The 17,631-nt window shown below is 46.5% G+C and overlaps 1 protein-coding gene across 8 annotated transcripts in view; it reads right to left on the minus strand.

Moving 5' to 3' along the window:
• Positions 1–16,243, minus strand: part of LOC104665814 (vacuolar fusion protein CCZ1 homolog B) — a 28,077-nt gene extending 11,834 nt beyond the window's left edge. For 5 of the 8 annotated variants that reach the window (XR_004057925.1, XM_030932215.1, XM_030932214.1 and 2 more), the window contains exons 1-10: positions 15,570–15,797; positions 14,335–14,432; positions 14,149–14,242; positions 13,780–13,857; positions 12,974–13,021; positions 11,648–11,731; positions 9,121–9,296; positions 4,812–4,893; positions 2,772–2,833; positions 1,740–1,851 (exon numbers count right to left, since the gene is read on the minus strand). Coding sequence is in view for 7 of the 8 variants with exons in the window: in XM_030932215.1 (XP_030788075.1) it covers positions 1,740–1,851; positions 2,772–2,833; positions 4,812–4,893; positions 9,121–9,296; positions 11,648–11,731; positions 12,974–13,021; positions 13,780–13,857; positions 14,149–14,242; positions 14,335–14,432; positions 15,570–15,689 (954 nt within the window). In the remaining variant the exon portion in view is untranslated. Of the gene's footprint in view, positions 1–1,739; positions 1,852–2,771; positions 2,834–4,811; positions 4,894–9,120; positions 9,297–11,647; positions 11,732–12,973; positions 13,022–13,779; positions 13,858–14,148; positions 14,243–14,334; positions 14,433–15,569 lie in introns of all 8 variants that reach the window. The other 3 variants (XM_030932218.1, XM_030932220.1, XM_030932217.1) reach the window with 2 other exon arrangements.
• Between the last annotated feature and the right edge of the window lie 1,388 nt (positions 16,244–17,631).

Genomic DNA, 17,631 nt, shown 5'->3' on the forward strand with positions numbered 1-17,631 from the left:
CAGGGTTTCCCCATGTTGGCCAGGCTGGTCTCGAACTCCAGACCTCAGGTGATCCGCCCACCTCGGCCTCCCAAAGTGTTGGGATTACAGGCGTGAGCCACCGTGCCTGGGCTAATGTCTTTTGTCTCATCTGTGGTTGACAGCTTGGTGTGGCAAAGAACTCTGTGCTCAAATTCATTTTCTCTGAGAACTCTTGAGTCTCTCTTCCACTGTCACATAATGTCTGGTGCTGGATATGAAACTGTTGATGCCAGTTTCCTTATTTTTGAGACAGGGTTTCACTCTGTCACCCAGCCTAGAATGCAGTGGTGTGATCATAGCTCACTGCAGCCTCCAACTCTTGGGCTCAAGTGGTTCTCCTGCCTCAGCCTCCTGAGTAGCTGGGACTACAGATGAGCACTACCACGCCTGGCTAATTTTTAAACATTTTTCTGTCGACACAGGGTCTTACTATGTTGCTCAGGCTGGCCTCCAACTCCTGGCCTCAAGTGATCCACCTTGGCCTCCCAAAGTGCTGGGACTGCACCTGGCCCATTTCCATTTTATATTAATAGACACAACTCTTCTAATTAGTAGATACTAATTTTTTAAAGTTCTTGTCTGTCCTTGGAATCATTTTTGTTTCTTTTCAGACCTCTAGTTTTGTTTTCACAGCCATAGTTAACAATGAGGGAACGAGAAGGCTCACCAGGCTTCACTCAGAGTAGAATGAAGGTCTTAGTTCCGCCTGGGAGACAGAAATGGCAGAATGAGCAGGGGCCTCACTCTCGGGTCAGACATCCACGTTAGCCACGCGGGGTCTCTTCAGACTGTTTCCTTTCTTTAAACAGACCCTCACTTGTCACCCAGGGATGGATGCTCAGCCACGGGCCTATCTGTGCAAGCATGGGGGAAGGAGAGGCTCACTGGCCTCTCTGCCACACTTCACTTCACTTCCCCACCTTTCCAGGCCCAGTCCCCACTCTGACAACTCAGGTGACCCCTCCTCCAAGTCAGGAGTTTCTCTGGGCTTCCGCAGGGCTGTGGGTCCTTTGCCTTAGCACAGGGTTGCCATTCATATTCCAGGCTGTTCCAGCACCGCCCTCCATCAGGCGTGGCTGACAAGTCCCGTCTACCTTCCAGAGAGGGACAGGACTCCCTCATCCTGACACACCTCGCTCCTTCCTGTTCCCCGACAGCATCATTTCTGAGCCTTTATGCATGAAAACTTCTCCACAGCCTCAGGCAGGAAAGAAGAGAAGCACCTACGCATGCTCCGTCTTCTTTCTTGAACCAAAAACTACCTTTAATTAGAAACACAACCTGAGTAAATATCCTTACAAGATGATGTCCTGACAGAAACAAATACGATCCTTATGGAATTAGCAAGCCCATAGCCTTAAAATCAGAGCAAAAGCAACATGTACAGACATGTGGCCATGGCCCCCATCCGGAGCCATTTCGAGAACAGGCAGCACCAACCTCTGACAGCCTTTGATTTGAGAGCACGAGGGACTTCACACGTTTATGAATCACCATCTTAAACAGTTCCTCTTTCACTAATAACAAAACTGTTTAAAAGGAGCTGAAAATAAACTTATTACTCTAGAAGAACACCCATTTTGAGTTTTACCATAATCAGAACTTCCAACGTCTTTTCCCAGAAACATTTAAGAGGTTTGCATACGCACTCGTGTACACGTGCAAGAAAGATCGACTTCAGTATCAATCAGTAATGCTGGAGGGAAAAAAGTTGTTACCTTATAAACAATTAAATGGAGCTCTTCATAAGTGTCATCTGTATTTACAAAAATTTTGGGGAATCTGCATTTTGCATCTGGATCATTAAGGTTCAAGGGTCCGGTAAGAAATCTTAAAAGCAAGAACAGACATGACTTGATTCAATGAGGTGAATGAGAATCAGGAATCTAGAAACAGAACACACCCCTACTTAATATTCACCAGTTGCTTTCGATGCCAGGTGCTATTTGGATAACACCGTATCAGAATATGCTGGCCGGGCATGGTGGCTCATGCCTGTAATCCCAGTACTTTGGGAGGCAGAGGTGGGTGGATCACCTTAAGTCAGGAGTTCAAGACCAGCCTGGCCAACACAGCAAAGCCTCCTCTCTACTAAAAATACAAAAATTAGCTGGGTGTGGTGGTGGGCACCTGCAATCCCAGCCACTGGAGAGGCTGAGGCAGGGGAATTGCTTGAACCCGGGAGGCGGAGTCCGCAGTGAGCTGAGGTCGTGCCACTGCACTCCACACTCCAGCCTGGGCGACAGACACTCCATTGAAAAAAAAAACAAAACAAAACAGGATATGCTAAAGTAAGTTTTACCTCACTAGAAACAATGAACTTTCCTTTGTTGATTACTGTCAATCAGATGGCACAAAGATATTTCAATGTCCATATTATCTTTACCAAAAAGATAATAGGCCAGGCATGGTCGCTCACACCTTTAATCCCAACACTTTGGGAGGCCAAGGCAGGTAGATCACTTGAAGTCAGGAGTTCAAGACCAGCCAGGCCAACATGATGAAACCATGTCTCTACTAAAAATACAAAATGAATTAGCCAGGCACAGTGGCTTGTGCCTGTAGTTCCAGCTACTGGGGAGGCTGAGGCATAAGAATTGCTTGAGCCTGGGAGGCAGAGGTTGCAGTGAGCCGAGATCTTGCCACTGCACTCCAGCCTGGGTAACAGAGCCAGACTCTGAGTCAAAAAAAAAAAAAAAAAGGAAAAGAAGGAAAACCCAGTATCATAAATCAAAGAACAGAAGTCCTACCTTCCATAGTGCTGAAGATTTCCTGGCATTTCTGCTCTTATTGGAGAATCCCTTCCTGCTAACTAAAAATAAATTTGATGTTGAGAATGACTTATCAGACTTTTTATTTTCCAAGCTTTGAAAAACAGCATTCATTATCTACTAGTTGGTTCCATACCATTTGTCTTTTTCTTTTAGAGACAGGATCTTGTTCTGTTGCCCAGGCTGGAATGCAGTGTGGCATGACAATGACTCACTGTAGCCTTGAACTCCTGAGCTCAAGCAATCCTCCCACCTCAGCCTCCTGATATAGGCATGTGGGACCACACCTGGCTAGGTTTTAAACTTTTGGCCCAGTGAGGTGGCTCATGCCTATAATACCAGCACTTTGGGAGGCCGAGGCAGGCAAATTATTTGAGCCCAGGAGTTTGAGACCAGCCTAGGCAACATGGGAGATCCCATCTCTACAAAAAAACATAGCCAGGTGTGGTGGCATACACCTGTAGTCTCAGCTACTTGGGAGGCTGAGGTGGGAGGACCACTTGAGCCCAGGAGTTTGAGACCAGCTGAGTCAACAGAGTGAGACCTTGTCTCTAAAAAAAAAAAAAAAAAAAAAAAAAAAAAAAAAATTGGAGAGAGGGAGGACAAGAGGGAGGGAACGAACAAGTGGAGAGAGTTCAACTGAGTCAAATGATTTTTGTGTGTTAAGCTCTGAAAATACTTGCGGGAGAACACAGTGATATCATTTACAAGTTCTCTGCGGAAAACTAGGAAATTCAGTACTAGAGTGGAAAGCCAGGTAGGCACTAAAACATCTACTGAAAATTAGGTCTTATGTTGATAGAGGAGAAGACGACACAGGTCGACCGTTTTAAAGATCACTGGCATTTTTTTTCTTTTTGAGACGGAGTCTCGCTCTGTCACCCAGGCTGGAGTGCAGTGGCCGGATCTCAGCTCACTGCAAGCTCTGCCTCCTGGGTTTACACCATTCTCCTGCCTCAGCCTCCCGAGTAGCTGGGACTACAGGCGCCCACCACCTCGCCTGGCTAGTTTTTTGTATTTTTTAGTAGAGACAGGGTTTCACCGGGTTAGCCAGGATGGTCTCGATCTCCTGACCTCGTGATCCGCCTGGCTCGGCCTCCCAAAGTGCTGGGATTACAGGCTTGAGCCACCGCACCCGGCCAGATCACTGGCATTTTAAAGGTTCTTAGAACCCGATCTAAAATCCAATTTTTCGGCCACGAGCGGCAGCTCACGCCTGTAATCACAGCACTTTGGGAGGCTGAGGCGGATCAATCACCTGAAATCAGGAGTTCGAGACCAGCCTGGCCAACATGGTGAAACCCCATCTCTACTAAAAATACAACAATTAGCTGGGCATGGTGGCAGACGCCTGTAATCTCAGCTACTCGGGAGCCTAAGGCAGGAGAATTGTTTGAATCCAGGAGGTGGAAGTAGCAGTGAGCTGAGATTGCCCCATTGCACTCCAGCCTGGGTGACAAGAACAAAACTGTCTCAATAAATAAATAAATAAAATATATAAATTAAAAATAAAATCCAACTTTTCCTCTACTCTTAAAAACATGCTTTCTGGACTGGGGGCGGTGGCTAATGCCTATAATCCCAGCACTTTGGGTGGCCAAGGTGGGCAGATCACAAGGTCAGGAGTTCAAGACCAGCATGGCCAACATGGTGAAACCAGTCTATCCTAAAAATACAAAAAAACTAGCTGGGCGTGGTGGCGGGCGCCTGTAATCCCAGCTACTTGTGAGATCGAGGCAAGGAGAATCGCTTGAACCTCTCCACCCCAGGCAAAAGTTCGAGACTCCGTCTCAAAAAACAAACAAACAAAAACACATACACAAAAAACCAACACACACACACACACGAAACGATACTTTCTGCGTGCTAATTGATACACAATGACATAAATATCATACTAAGACAAAATATACATCAGCAACAATCAGAAACGCTCTCACGCACCACCATCGTACTCCATCCGCCCTCTCTGTGCCCCTGGATGTGAGTAAGTGTGTGCAGCTGTGGTCCCCATCATACCTCGGGCTCGATGTGCCTTGGAAAAAGGGAGGTGGTAAGGTATTTGTACAAAATTCTCATGTCGTCTTGTTCTAATCCACTCCTGGAACATCAGAAAAGCACTGGGTTAAACGTTTTGGAATTGTCTTCCGTCTTTCCACTGCTGTGATAAAGCTCATTAAAAAAAAATTTTTTTTTCAAGTCATTTTTAGCGACACAGAATAAATTCTAACGTTTTAAAGTCTAAAGCTACATAAAACTCAAAACAATCTAATGAGTTTCCTTTTTCCTAAACATAATTCTTAGCACTGAGGTAAATCTGAATTTACGTGGTATACTTTGTCAAACTTTTCCAAAAAAATTTAAGCCCTGCATAAAGCTCATTTTTTATTAAAAAAAAAAAACAAAAAACTTTGAGACAACGTCTTGCTCTGTCACCCAGGCCGGGTGCAGTGGTGCGATCACAGCTCACCGCAGCCTCGGCCTCCAGGACTCAAACGGTCCTCCCATCTCAGCCTCCAGACTAGCTGAGACTACAGGCGTGCACCACCATGCCCAGCTAATTTTTCTACTTTATGTAGAGATGGGGGTCTTGCTCTGTCGCCAGGTTGGTTTTGAACTCCTGGACTCAAGCAGTGCTCCTGTCTTAGCCTCCTAAAGTGCTGGGATTACATATGTGAGCCACTGTGCCTGGCCTCATCTTTTTTCACTTTTCAAGAGATGAGTCTCGTCTTCGCCCAGGCTGGATTACAGTGGTGTGACCACAGCTCGCTGCAGCCTCCGATTCCTAGGCTCAAGCGAACCTCCCACCTCAGCATCCTGAGTAGCTGGGACTATCGGTGCTTTTTTCTTTAACATTGTATCAGTAGGCTTACCTCCTGACTGCCAAGTTCAGGAAGGCAAAGAGTTAAACTTGAGTCCAGGCACTGGAACTTCATCCCCACCTGCAAAAGGCTACTCCTACTTAGTCTTGTATTTTACAAGCCATTTGAGATAAAAAGTTACAAGGGATCGGACTCTCTGGTTGAATTCCATGTAGGATTATGCAGGAAACCTCCAAAGCCACACTGTTTCATTTTAGGAGCAGATGTCTCTTAGCTTCCTGGGTTATACGGTAACTGCACATTCTCTCCCCTAGTCCCCTGGGAAAATATGGGTGTGCTGTAGACAGGGAACGTGATCCTAGGTCTCAGAAATGTACATGGATTTTAATTCTCTGGATCGTGGTGTAGAAAAAGGAGAGGAGGAGAAAAACAAGCTTTCAGGCAAACCATCTGATCTGAAATGAGGCAGGAAGGAGCAGCACGTGGAAAAAGCAGAGAAACTAGCAGGCATCAGACTCTGGAATTTTTTAAAAGAAGAGAGACAGACAGTGAGGCTGGATCTGGGGGTTTTCTATTCAAGATCACTGAAATATCCTGAAGGTGGCCAGGCGCGGTGGCTCACACCTGTAATCCCAGCAGGTTTTGGGAGGCCAAAGTGTGCAGATCACCTGAGGTCAGGAGCTCAACATCAGCCTGGCCAACATGGCGAAACACTGGCTCTACTAAAAAATACAAAATTTTGCTAGGACTGATAGCACGCGTCTCTAATGCCAGCTACTTGGGAGACTGAGGCATGAGAATCGCTTGAACCTGGGAGGCGGAGGTTGAAGTGAGCTGAGATCACGCCATGGTACTCTGGCCTGGGCGACCGAGCAAGTGAGACTCTGTCTCAAAAAAAAAAAAAATCAAAACAATATACTAAGTAAATACATAAGGGTAATATTTACTCTGCTTGTGAAAAATTCTTTTATTTCCCCCTTTTTGGTGGAGACAGAGCCTCATATTGTCCAGGCTGAGACAATATAATGACAATATAACGTCCAGGCTGAGACAACAGAGCCTCATTATATTGTCCAGGCTGGTCTCCAAGCAACTCCTGGCTCAAGCGATCCTTCTGCCTCCTCCTCCCCAGTAGCTGGGACTATAGATACGTGCCACCACACCTGGTTTAAAAGTCTTTCCTGGCATTTAAATATAACAGCTTTGGAATAAGCAATTCCGTCAAAATGTGCTGTTTTTTTCTCAGACAGGGTCTTGCTCTGTCACTCAGGCTGGAGTACAGTGGTGCTATCATAGCTCTCTGCAACCTCAAACTTCGGGGCTCAAGTCATTCTCTGGCCTCAACCTCTGTAGTCTCTGTAGCTGGGACTGTTAAGTGCACACCACAGTGCCCAGCTGATTTTTGTTTGCCTTTTTTGTATAGTCTATGTTGCTCAGGCTGGTCTTGAACTCCTGGTCTCAGGTGATCCTCCTGCCTCAGCCTCCCAAAGTGCTGGGACGACAGGTGGAAGCGATCGCAACTGGAGTAACATGCTGTTTTTCTTGAAGGTTCTTTTTGTTGCTACTTCCTGGGACTGACCTTTCCCCAATGAGCACAACAGAACAGTTCTATGCAGTCACCAGAGCTGTGCCCTGCTCTACCCCTCGGACGCTATTCCAAGATGATGATGCCAACAGGATCCTCGGAGCTGGGCGCCAGATTGTCCTGTGACTCCAGGCTTCCAAGGGCCAACCCTGCTGGTCACTCTGGCTTCAGGGTCTCCCAGAATGAGCTCCTGGAGGACCCTCTGCTCTTTCATTCTTCCTCACTCTCAGGAGTTTGCACCCATGGCAGGGCTTGTGTTCCATCCCAGAGATCAGAATCTCAGCTACTCTTCTCTTTTCGGTGGAGACAAGGCCATGGGCCACTGCTGCTGGATTCTGGCTTGTCACACTACATCTCCCTACCACCGTGGATGCATGTAACTTGCAAGTGCCTCCTGTCATTTTCATCTGGGGAGGAGCCACTCCCTCTGCAGACCTGATGCTACAGGAGCACAACTATCCTCCCATCTCCTACATTCCACGGCAGTATTTCACTTTACTAACGTCGTGTGTGCATCACAGAAAGCAACTACAGCAGAGTCAGTATAGTGGAAGGTTGCCTCATAAACAATTTGTCAAATTAAAAAATAGGTGGAGGCTGGGCATGGTGGCTCACGCCTGTAATCCCAGCACTTTGGGAGGCTGAGGCAGGCGGATCACTTGAGGTCAGGAGTTCGAGACCAGCCTGACCAACATAGTGAAACCCCGTCTCCACTAAAAATACAAAACAGCTGGGCATGGCACGTGCCTGTAATCCCAGCTACTCAGGAGGCTGAGGCAGGAGAATCGCTTGAACCCAAGAGGTGGAGGTTGCAGTGAACCAAGCAAGATTGTGCCATTGTACTCCGGCCTGGGCAAGAGAGTGAGACTTTGTCTAAAAAAAAGAAAGTGGGCTATAGTCAATGGGAACATAAAACCTGAGGGTCCTGGAACAGCTGCGGGAGGGCCGGCCACTCCCTGCTATGCCTCCACGGCTTCTGTCCACCTACTCTAGGCCAAAAGTGCACGGCCTCGGTTGCCACCCAGCTCTGAGGGGTCACGTATGCTGGGCAGTCTTGTGACCACCTTATTCCTACTGCAGGACACAAACAGTTTGACGACAGCAGATAATTTCCTGGTTTGTATAACACTTTGGATTTCTTGGATTTAAAAAAAGAAATCTAGCTTCTTTAAAAGAAAGCAGGTGCACTGGCTCATGCCTGTAATCCCAGCGCTTTGGGAGGCCAAGGCGGGCGGATCGCTGAGGCCAGGAGCTTGAGACCAGCCTGACCAACACAATAAACCCCGTCTCTATAAGAAAAAAAAAAAAAAAAAGCTCTAAAAATTCTGCTTCTCACATTTGTCATTTTGGAAAAAACTCCAAAAGAAAAATAGGATTCCTAAACCTTGATAGGAACTTTTTTTTTTTTGGAGACTGAGTTTCTCTCTGTTGCCAGGCTGGAGTGTAGTAGTGCCATCTTGGCTCACTGCAACCTCCGCCTCCCAGGTTCAAGCGATTCTCCTGCCTCAGCCTCCCGAGTAGCTGGGATTACAGGCATGAGCCACCATGCCCGGCTAATTTTTGTATTTTGAGTAGAGACGGGGTTTCCCCGTGTTGGCCAGGCTGGTCTCAAAGTCCTTACCTCAAGTGATCTGCCCAACTCGGCCTCCCAAAGTGCTAAGATTACAGGCGTGAGCTACTGCGCCCAGCCTTACATCTTTCATGCAACCAGTTTTAAACTCCTCTGCTTGGAAATTTTAACCCAAATCACCCTAGTTCTGCTTTAAATAATCACTGCTTTATTTTGACAATATCTATGAAGATGCTTCCTACCCAGCCTCCCCCTGCAAGTTCCTGTTTGACAACCTGCCATCAATCCAGTCACTGCTGTTTTTATTATCTCAATTTCTTCTTTTAATACCACGCCTCGGGGTGTACCTACCAGATGAGCTGATCGTTATAGAGAAATGCAGTGTATTTGACTATATTCAGGCTTTCCTCCATTCTATTAATAAAGGACTGGATTTTCAAATAAGTCATTTTATCCAACGGGAAGAAGCTGATTCCACCAAAAATGTCAAGTAGGTCACATGACTGCAAATGTAGCGTTTGCAAATACTGTGGAAAAAAAGTAAGGCACAAAATTTACTAAGAGTACACTGAATATAATGCTCCTTGATAACTGAAAATAATCTTATGTCAGACTCGTATTTATGCTGCAATTACACACTAGCAAACAGCGCAACAATGAGGCCATGGCGAAGACATGGGTAACCGAGTGTGAACTCAGTACCAATTCCAAGATACAAAGTTCAAACATATCTAGTTAATGTTTATTCAGTATTGTGTTTTACCTCTTTTTAAATTTAAATTTTTTTTTTTTTGAGACGCAGTCTCGCTCTGTCACCCAGGCTGGAGTGCAGTGGCGCAATCTTGGCTCACTGCAAGCTCCGCCTCCCAGGTTCATGCCATTCTCCTGCCTCAGCGTCCCAAGTAGCTGCAACTACAGGCAACTGCTACCACGCCCGGCTGATTTTTTGTATTTTTTAGTAGAGACAGGGTTTCACCATGTTGGCCAGGATGGTCTCGATCTCCTGACCTCGTGATCCACCCGCCTCGGCCTCCCGAAGTGCTGGGATTACAAGCGTGAGCCACTGCGCCCGGCCCAAAATTTTTTTGGTTTTTTTGGGTATAGACAGGGTCTTGCTATGTTGCCCAGGCTGGTCTTGAATTTCCAGCCTCTGTGATTCTCATGTCTAGGTGTCCCAAAGCACTAGGAATACAGGCATGAGCCACTGTGCCCAGCTAGGACTTTAAAGTATTTAATTCTTGGTCGGGTGCGGTGGCTCACGCCTGTAATCCCAGCACTTTGGGAGACCAAGGCAGGCAGATCATTCGAGGTCAGGAGTTTGAGAACAGCCTGGCCAACATGGTGAAACCCTGTCTCTACTAAAAATACAAAATTAGCCGGGCGTGGTAGCCTGTAATCCCAACTACTTGGGAGGCTGAGACAGGAGAATCACTTGAACTTCGGAGATGAAGGTTGCAGTGAGCCAAGATCACACACTGCACTCCAGCCTGGGTGACAAGAGTGAAACTGTCTCAAAAAAAAAAAAAAAAGGTATTTAATTCCTTATAGTAGTGCCCTTCAAATTAGATTAACCTAATGAGGGATCTATCCATTAATACTACAGACAGTGCCATCTTTCTTTCCCCCGGAGATGGAGTCCTGCTCTGTTGCCCAGGATGGAGTGCAGTGGTGCGATCTTGGCTCACTGCAACTTCTGCCTCCTGGGTTGAAGTGATTCTCCTGTCTCGGCCCCCAGAACAGCTAGGATTACAGGCATGCGCCACCACAGCCAGCTAGTTTTTTTTTATATTTTTAGTAGAGGTGAGGTTTCACCATGTTGGCCAGGCTGGTCTTGAACTCATGACCTCATGATCTGCCTGCCTCAGCCTCCCAAAGTGCTGGGATTACAGGTGTGAGCCACCACGCCCAGCTGAGAGTGCCATCTTATACTAAAATCAGGTGTAAATGATATGTAGTCAGGACAAGAGTTGTATCCATATGTTGATGGGTAAGAGAGCAATGAGGACAAGAACAGAAACCAGGAGATAATATGCGGGTGGATAATTGTGGTCATTAAAATGACAAAACAACAAAGAAGTAATTCAGAGAAACAAAAAATTTGAAAATAGCTATGAAAGCCGTTTTAGAGAGAAAAGTTGAACTCAACAACAGACACAGAAGGTATTTTCCGAAGAAAATAAACTGAGAATTGTTTCTTCAAGGGAAACTGGGCTGGGCGAGTTGGCTTATGCCTTTAACCCCAGCACTTTGGGAGGCTGAGGAGGGAAGATCGCTTGAGACCAGCCTGGGCAAAACAGCCAGGACAAGACCCTGTCTCTTTTGTTTCCTTTTAAAAAAAAAGATAAACTGAGCTTGACAAGGTCGGGTGAAATATGCACAATTCAATCACAATGGAAGAACAGCACTTGGGACAAATGTCCCTCATCACTCATCTGACAAAGGCCCACAGCCAGTAACTCAGTAACTCTTCCTGCATCGACACAGCTTATGCCTGTTTAGTGAACAGAGCCCATCCCTAAGAATGTGCAACTCCAATAATCACGTTTTCCTTATCAACTCATCCATCACACAAAAGACGGCTGCTGAGTAAGCCCAGAACAGACGCAGGTAAAACACAAGGAGGCCAAACGATGACTCCAGGACTCTTTAAGAGCCCCGGGCGAATGCAGGAAGCTCTGCCTTCCAGCTGGAGGAGGGTCCAGAGCGTTCACCTCACACGGTTCCTTGCTGCTCCAGTTTTACGACAGTCCGTCTCAGGCTCTTTGCCACTTTCAAGTTCTGGGTTTTTTGTACGTAAGAAACAAATTTGTCTGTCCATATTTCTCTAAAAATCTGCTGAATGCTCACTGAAGTTATAAATGAAACTCAAAGTACTTACCCGATGGAAGAATTTCTCCAATCTTTCTTTCAGAAGCTCGACGCCTCCGTCTTCCATGGCTTTCAGAAATGTTCCATTAAAAAGCTATGAGGTAAAAGACGGCAGAAAAAATCAATTTCCTATGCTCACTTTTTCAGTAGAACAAGTTCTTTTTTTCCTTTAGATTATTAATTCAGCTCATTAAATCTCCCAGTTCAACAGAGAAAATATTTACATGAGAAAAGTTGAGTTAAAAATATAAGTTACAAAAAATACTGTTAAGCGATGCTGTCTCATTTATGAAACCACCTAACTGCTCTAGGCATCTTTCAAACATTTCAACTCACCCTGAAGTTTCAATTTACATAAATAATATCACCCCAATTTTTATTTTTCAGTTTTCTTTCAATGAATGAAATCACCATTTTTATCCTTTTTTTTTTTTTTTTTTTTTTTGAGACGGAGTCTCGCTCTGTCACCCAAGCTGGAGTGCACTGGCCAGATCTCAGCTCACTGCAAGCTCCGCCTCCCGGGTTCATGCCATTCTCCTGCCTCAGCCTCCCGAGTAGCTGGGACTACAGGCGCCCACCACCTCGCCCGGCTACTTTTTTGTATTTTTTAGTAGAGACGGGGTTTCACCGTGTTAGCCAGGATGGTCTCGATCTCCTGACCTTGTGATCCGCCTGCCTCGGCCTCCCAAAGTGCTGGGATTACAGGCTTGAGCCACCGCACCCGGCCCCCCCCTTTTTTTTTTTTTGAGATGGAATCTCGTTCTGTCACTCAGGCTGGAGTGCGGTGGCGCAATCACAGTTCACTGCAGCCTCGACCTCCCAGGCTCAAGTGATCCTCCCACCTCAACCTCCCAAGTAGCTGGGACTACAGGCATGCACCATGACACCTGACTAACTTTTACAGAAATTTTTTGTAGAGATGGAGTCTTGCTATATTGCCCAGACTGGTTCTGAACTCCTGGGCTCAAGCAATCCTCCCGCCTCAGCCTCCCAGAATGCTGAAATTACAGGTGTGATACACTACGCCCTGCCTCACTGAAATGTTTAAATCATAAAATTATCTGCATTCTGTACATTTCTTGAAGACAGACACACACTTTTTCATCAATGGGGACACATTCCCACTATAAGGCTGAGAAAGAGAAGGGAGTTCAATACTTGCTGAATAAATGTAGGCATAAACCTCACTACCTGTTTCGAAGGCCTCATTATTTTCTTCTCTAAGACAAATACAGAGTCACTTTGCAGTCATTGAAAGATTTCTCTTTAAACAACCCTGGAGCCTATAAACAGGGGTAACTGGTTGGACTCAGTTCAAAACGAATGCCAGGCTTACCTTGTACATGCTGTAGCACTGCTGTAGCACTGAACTATAAACCTTGTCCTGCAAACGCAAAAACACAGCACAGATCTCAATTCGAGGGAAAACAATGTCTATTGGATAGATGGCAAAGCTACACTGACTCTTGGCCAAACGGTATAATGTTTACAAACTTGGTCCCACTGACTCTTGGCCAAACGGTATAATGTTTATAAACTTGGTCCCACAATAGTTGTGTGCAGAAAAAAAGTGTTTACTTTTTTTTTTTTTTTTTTTTGAGATGCAGTCTCACTCTGTTGTCTAGGCTGGAGCGCAGTAGTACAATCTCGGCTCACTGTAACCTTTGCTTCCCTGGTTCAAGCGATTCTCCTGCCTAAGCCTCCTGAGTAGCCAGGATGTGTGCACCACCATTTCTGGCCAATTTTTATAGTTTTAGTAGAGACAGGGTTCCGCCATATTGGCCAGGCTGGTCTTGAACCCCTGACCTCAAGTGATCTGCCCGCCTCAGCCTCCCAAAGTACTAGGATTACAGGTGTGAACCACTGTTCCCAGCCAGAAGTGTTTAAATTCTAATTTGTGAATCAGTAAGCCTTACTTTAGGAGGGCTTTCAATGTAGATGAAGAGTAGAAGGTATTAGTGAGATAGGGTGCATATACATTTTAAAAAGACTGTGCTCATGTAAACGATAAACATAAACCTTTGCTATATACCCCGAGAAACTTCCGCAAAAGCCACTGAGTTTAAATACGACCAATTAAGGGATTCAACATACTCAGTAATACATCTAAAATAAATAAATAAATAAATAATGACACATTACCAACAACTCCTCCTCTTGATATTCAATAACTGGTTTTCCATCTTTACTCTGTTTTTCAATTATAGGATTCCGAACAACCTACAAAGTTTGATAAACTGAAATTATACAATGAATTCATTATACCATGTTTTTTATTTTGCCTTAATTTAAAAACTTTGAACATGCTATAGCACCAGAAACATAACTTCTTAAAACAGCCCCAAGAACAAATAAAGCAAATAGGAAGAACTTGACTTTAAAATTGCAACCAATTTTATTTTAATGTTACTTGGATGCAATAATCAGAGAACTTTCCCAAATTCTGAATAGTAAAGATCACCCATAACTTCACCGTACAATTTCAGAAAGATACACTGTGTATGTAAATACCATGACCATCCAGAAATGTTCTTCTGGTTCATTGAAGAACTGTCTATTCTTCTGGGTATGTAAAGATTTTGCAGGTTTTGATGGGCTAAAGGTCCTACAAAGGTTAAAAAAATATGTTTGGGACAATTCTCCAGCAGAAGTTTTAAGAATTCACTGAACTCTAAAAGGCACACTTAAAGCTATTACCTTGTGAACTGTACAATAGCTTCACACAATCCGACATTTCTAATCTTTTCATTCTTTTCTACCTCATTTGGATGATAAAATAAAATCTTATTTTCCTCCTGAAACATGAAGAAACAGAAGCACATTAATATAAACATTTCATCTTAGCTACTGAAAACGCTAAGTTCAATGTCGACCTCTTGTGTCACACATGCTAATGACAAAACAAAACAAAAACCAGTTTTAGAAAAACAGGAACTGTAATCCTAGCACTTTGAGAGGCCAAGGCGGGAGGATCACTTGAGCTCAGGAGTTCAAGACCAGCCTGGGCAACACAGCGAGACCTCCTCACATAGCTCGCTGAAAATTAAATCCAGTCAGTTCCCAGGCATTTGAACTGACAAGTTTTTTTTTTGTTTTTTTTTTTTCTGGAGATGTGGTCTCTGTGGCCCAGGCTGTAGTGCAGTGGTGCAATAACAGCTCCCCTGCAGCTTCAACCACTCGGGCTCAAGCGATCCTCTGGCCTCAGCCTCCTGAGTAGCTGTAACTACAGGTGAGTGCCACCATGCCTGGCTCATTTTCGATTTTTTTTTGGAGGGGGGCGGGTAAGAGATGGGGGTCTTGCTATGTTGCCCAGGCTGGTCTGGAACTCTCGGCCTCCTGAAGTGCTGGGATTACAGGCGTGAGTCACGGAGCCCAGCCTGGACAGTCTTTAAAAGAACTGTGACTTGCTGGTAACAAAACACAGCTCCGCACATCCTTTGATAAAGTCGCCGTCCCCACCTCAGAAAAACAACACACACACACTCCCGGAATTAATTTATTTCCTCATTTGGCCGAAAACTTTTACAGGGTCCTCCAGGCTTGCATCATGAGGGCTATCTGCCACTCTGCTTCCACGCTTCTAGCTGGGGTCTAACCACTTAACAAAGCCAAGTTCACTTTTAATTTCCCAGAACTGACGCAAAGCAAAGCGCAAAGAGTCTCAACCTGGGGTGTGGAGTGATAGACCCGACGGGGCTTTATGCCATAGACAGGCATCGACCCAGGACCTGAAGCGGTCCCTGCCAGCTGTCTGGTCCCTGCCTGCTGACAGGTCCCCGCTGCAGTCCCCGGCCCATACTCGCACCTGGCACAATGCAGGCTAGGTCTGTGCCGCTCGAGGTGGGCAGAACCACAAGGCTGGGTACCCGGGGAGTACCGACGCCGCCCGGCCCTCGGGCCCGTTGACTCCGCGCGCCGCCCCCTCAGCATACCTCTCCTTCGCGCGGCCCGAAGCGCGGGTTGTAGATGAAGAAACTCAGCAGCGCCGGCGGGAACTGCTTCTCCTGGGCCGCCCAGGGCCCGGTCCCGGCCCCGGCCGCCGCTGCAGCCATCCCGACCCGGCCCCCACCTCGGGAGCCTCCCACGACCCGCCCAGAGACAGCAGCCACCTGCCAGGACACTGCACTTCTACCTCCCTAGCCGCCGCCCCGGAAGCGCTCCCCGCCGGCCCGGAAGAAGAACCCGCGGCGCGGCGTACTCTTCTGGCTCCTCCGGGTGGGCTTGTGGTCCGTTTCCTGGCCGAGTTTGTGTTTTGCTGGCTCGTGGAGTTCTCTCCTGGCTATAAGCGAGGGCTGCGCATTTCAGGAAAAACTGAGCAGGACACTTTTTTTTTTTTTTTGATAGGGTCTCAGTTTGTCATCCAGGCTGGAGTGCAGTGGCGTGATCTCACCTCACGGCAGCCTCAACCTCTGGGACTCAAGCGATCCCCCTGACTCAGCCTCCCAAGTAGCTAGGATTCCAGGCGCGCGCCACCAAGGCCAGTTTTCTTTTTTGTAGAGGTGGGGTCTGTGTTGTCCAGGTTGCTCTCGAACTCCTGGCCTCAAATGGTCTCCCACTTGGGCCTCCCAAAGTGCTCCGATTTTACAGGCGTGAGCCCAACCTGTTGTTATTTTGCTGATATTGTTTTTAATTTAATTTAGAGACAGGATCTCGCTTCTTCACACAGGTTGGAGTGCAGTGGTGCCATCATAGCTCACTGCAGCCTCAACTCATGGGCTCAAGCGATCTTCCCATCTCAGCCTGAGGAGTAGCTGAGACCACAGGCATGCACCACCATGCCCACATAATTAAAAAAAAAAAAATTATATATATATGTAGTAGAGACAGGGTCTCACTTTGTTGCCCAGGCTGGTCTCGAACTCTTGGCAGCAAGGGATCCTCCTGTTACTAGATGTAAGGTCTTGACCGTGGATTGTCCAGGTTCTTGGCGTGTTGAACAAAGAATTGAACAAAATGCACAAAGTAACAAAAGAACAAAGCAATGAAAACAAACAAAACAAAACAAAAACCGGAGTAAGGAAGAGACAGTTATTAAAGAGAAAGTACAATTCACAGAGCAGGAGCAGGATAGAGCAAACGGCTCAATAGCGGCCATTAGGATTTCTATTAAACTGGAAGCATTAGGTAACGCCCCTAGGTTCCCGTTAGAGGCCTCCAATTGGTTACACCCTCTGAAGGGTTGGCCTGTGACCAATCAGAGGCCGAAGTGAAGCCGCGCCCCCTCGTCTTCCCGCCGTCCCCGCCCCCCGCCGTCAATCATAGGCTGACCCCAACACACACCCGGGGTCAATCAGCCTCTGATTGACGGAATGAACACGTGGCCTCTATGCTGCCTAATCTTGCCTAGAACTGGCTGCACCTGCTGTTCTTTTGTTTCTGCCTTAATCCTTGGTTACCCTCATTCCCTATTCTGCCTCACCTGGCCTCCCAAAGTGCTGGGATTACAGATGTGAACCATCCACACCTGGCCCATTGAGTTTTTAGTTTATTTTAAAAGTATTTTATTCTGAGACAGCTCTTTACTCTGTTGCCCAGGCTGGAGTGCAGTGGCCAGCCTGGAACTCCTGGGCTCGACAGATCCTCCCACCTCAGCTTCCCAAATAGCTGGGACCACAGGTGCGTGCCACCATGGCTGGCTAATTTTTAAATTTTTCGTAGAGCTGGGGTCTCACTATGTTAACTCAGGCTGGTCTCGAATTCCTGGGCTCAAGTAATCCACTGGCCTTGGGCTCTCCAAATGCTGGGATTATAGGCGTAAGCCCCTGTGCCTACCATGGCAGTTTTTTTGTGGAAGGAGATGTAAAAACACAAAGGAAGCCTCATTTAGAAAGAAACAAGGCTGGGCATGATGGCTCATGCCTGTAATCCCAGCACTTTGGGAGGCCAAGGTAGGTGAATCACTTGAGGCCAGGAGTTCGAGACCAGCCCTGTCTCTACTAAAATACAGAAAATTAGCCAGGTGTGGTGGCACATGCCTGTGGTTCCAGCTACTTG

The sequence above is a fragment of the Rhinopithecus roxellana genome, chromosome 6 (assembly GCF_007565055.1).
Source record: "Rhinopithecus roxellana isolate Shanxi Qingling chromosome 6, ASM756505v1, whole genome shotgun sequence".
Lineage (NCBI taxonomy): Eukaryota > Metazoa > Chordata > Mammalia > Primates > Cercopithecidae > Rhinopithecus > Rhinopithecus roxellana.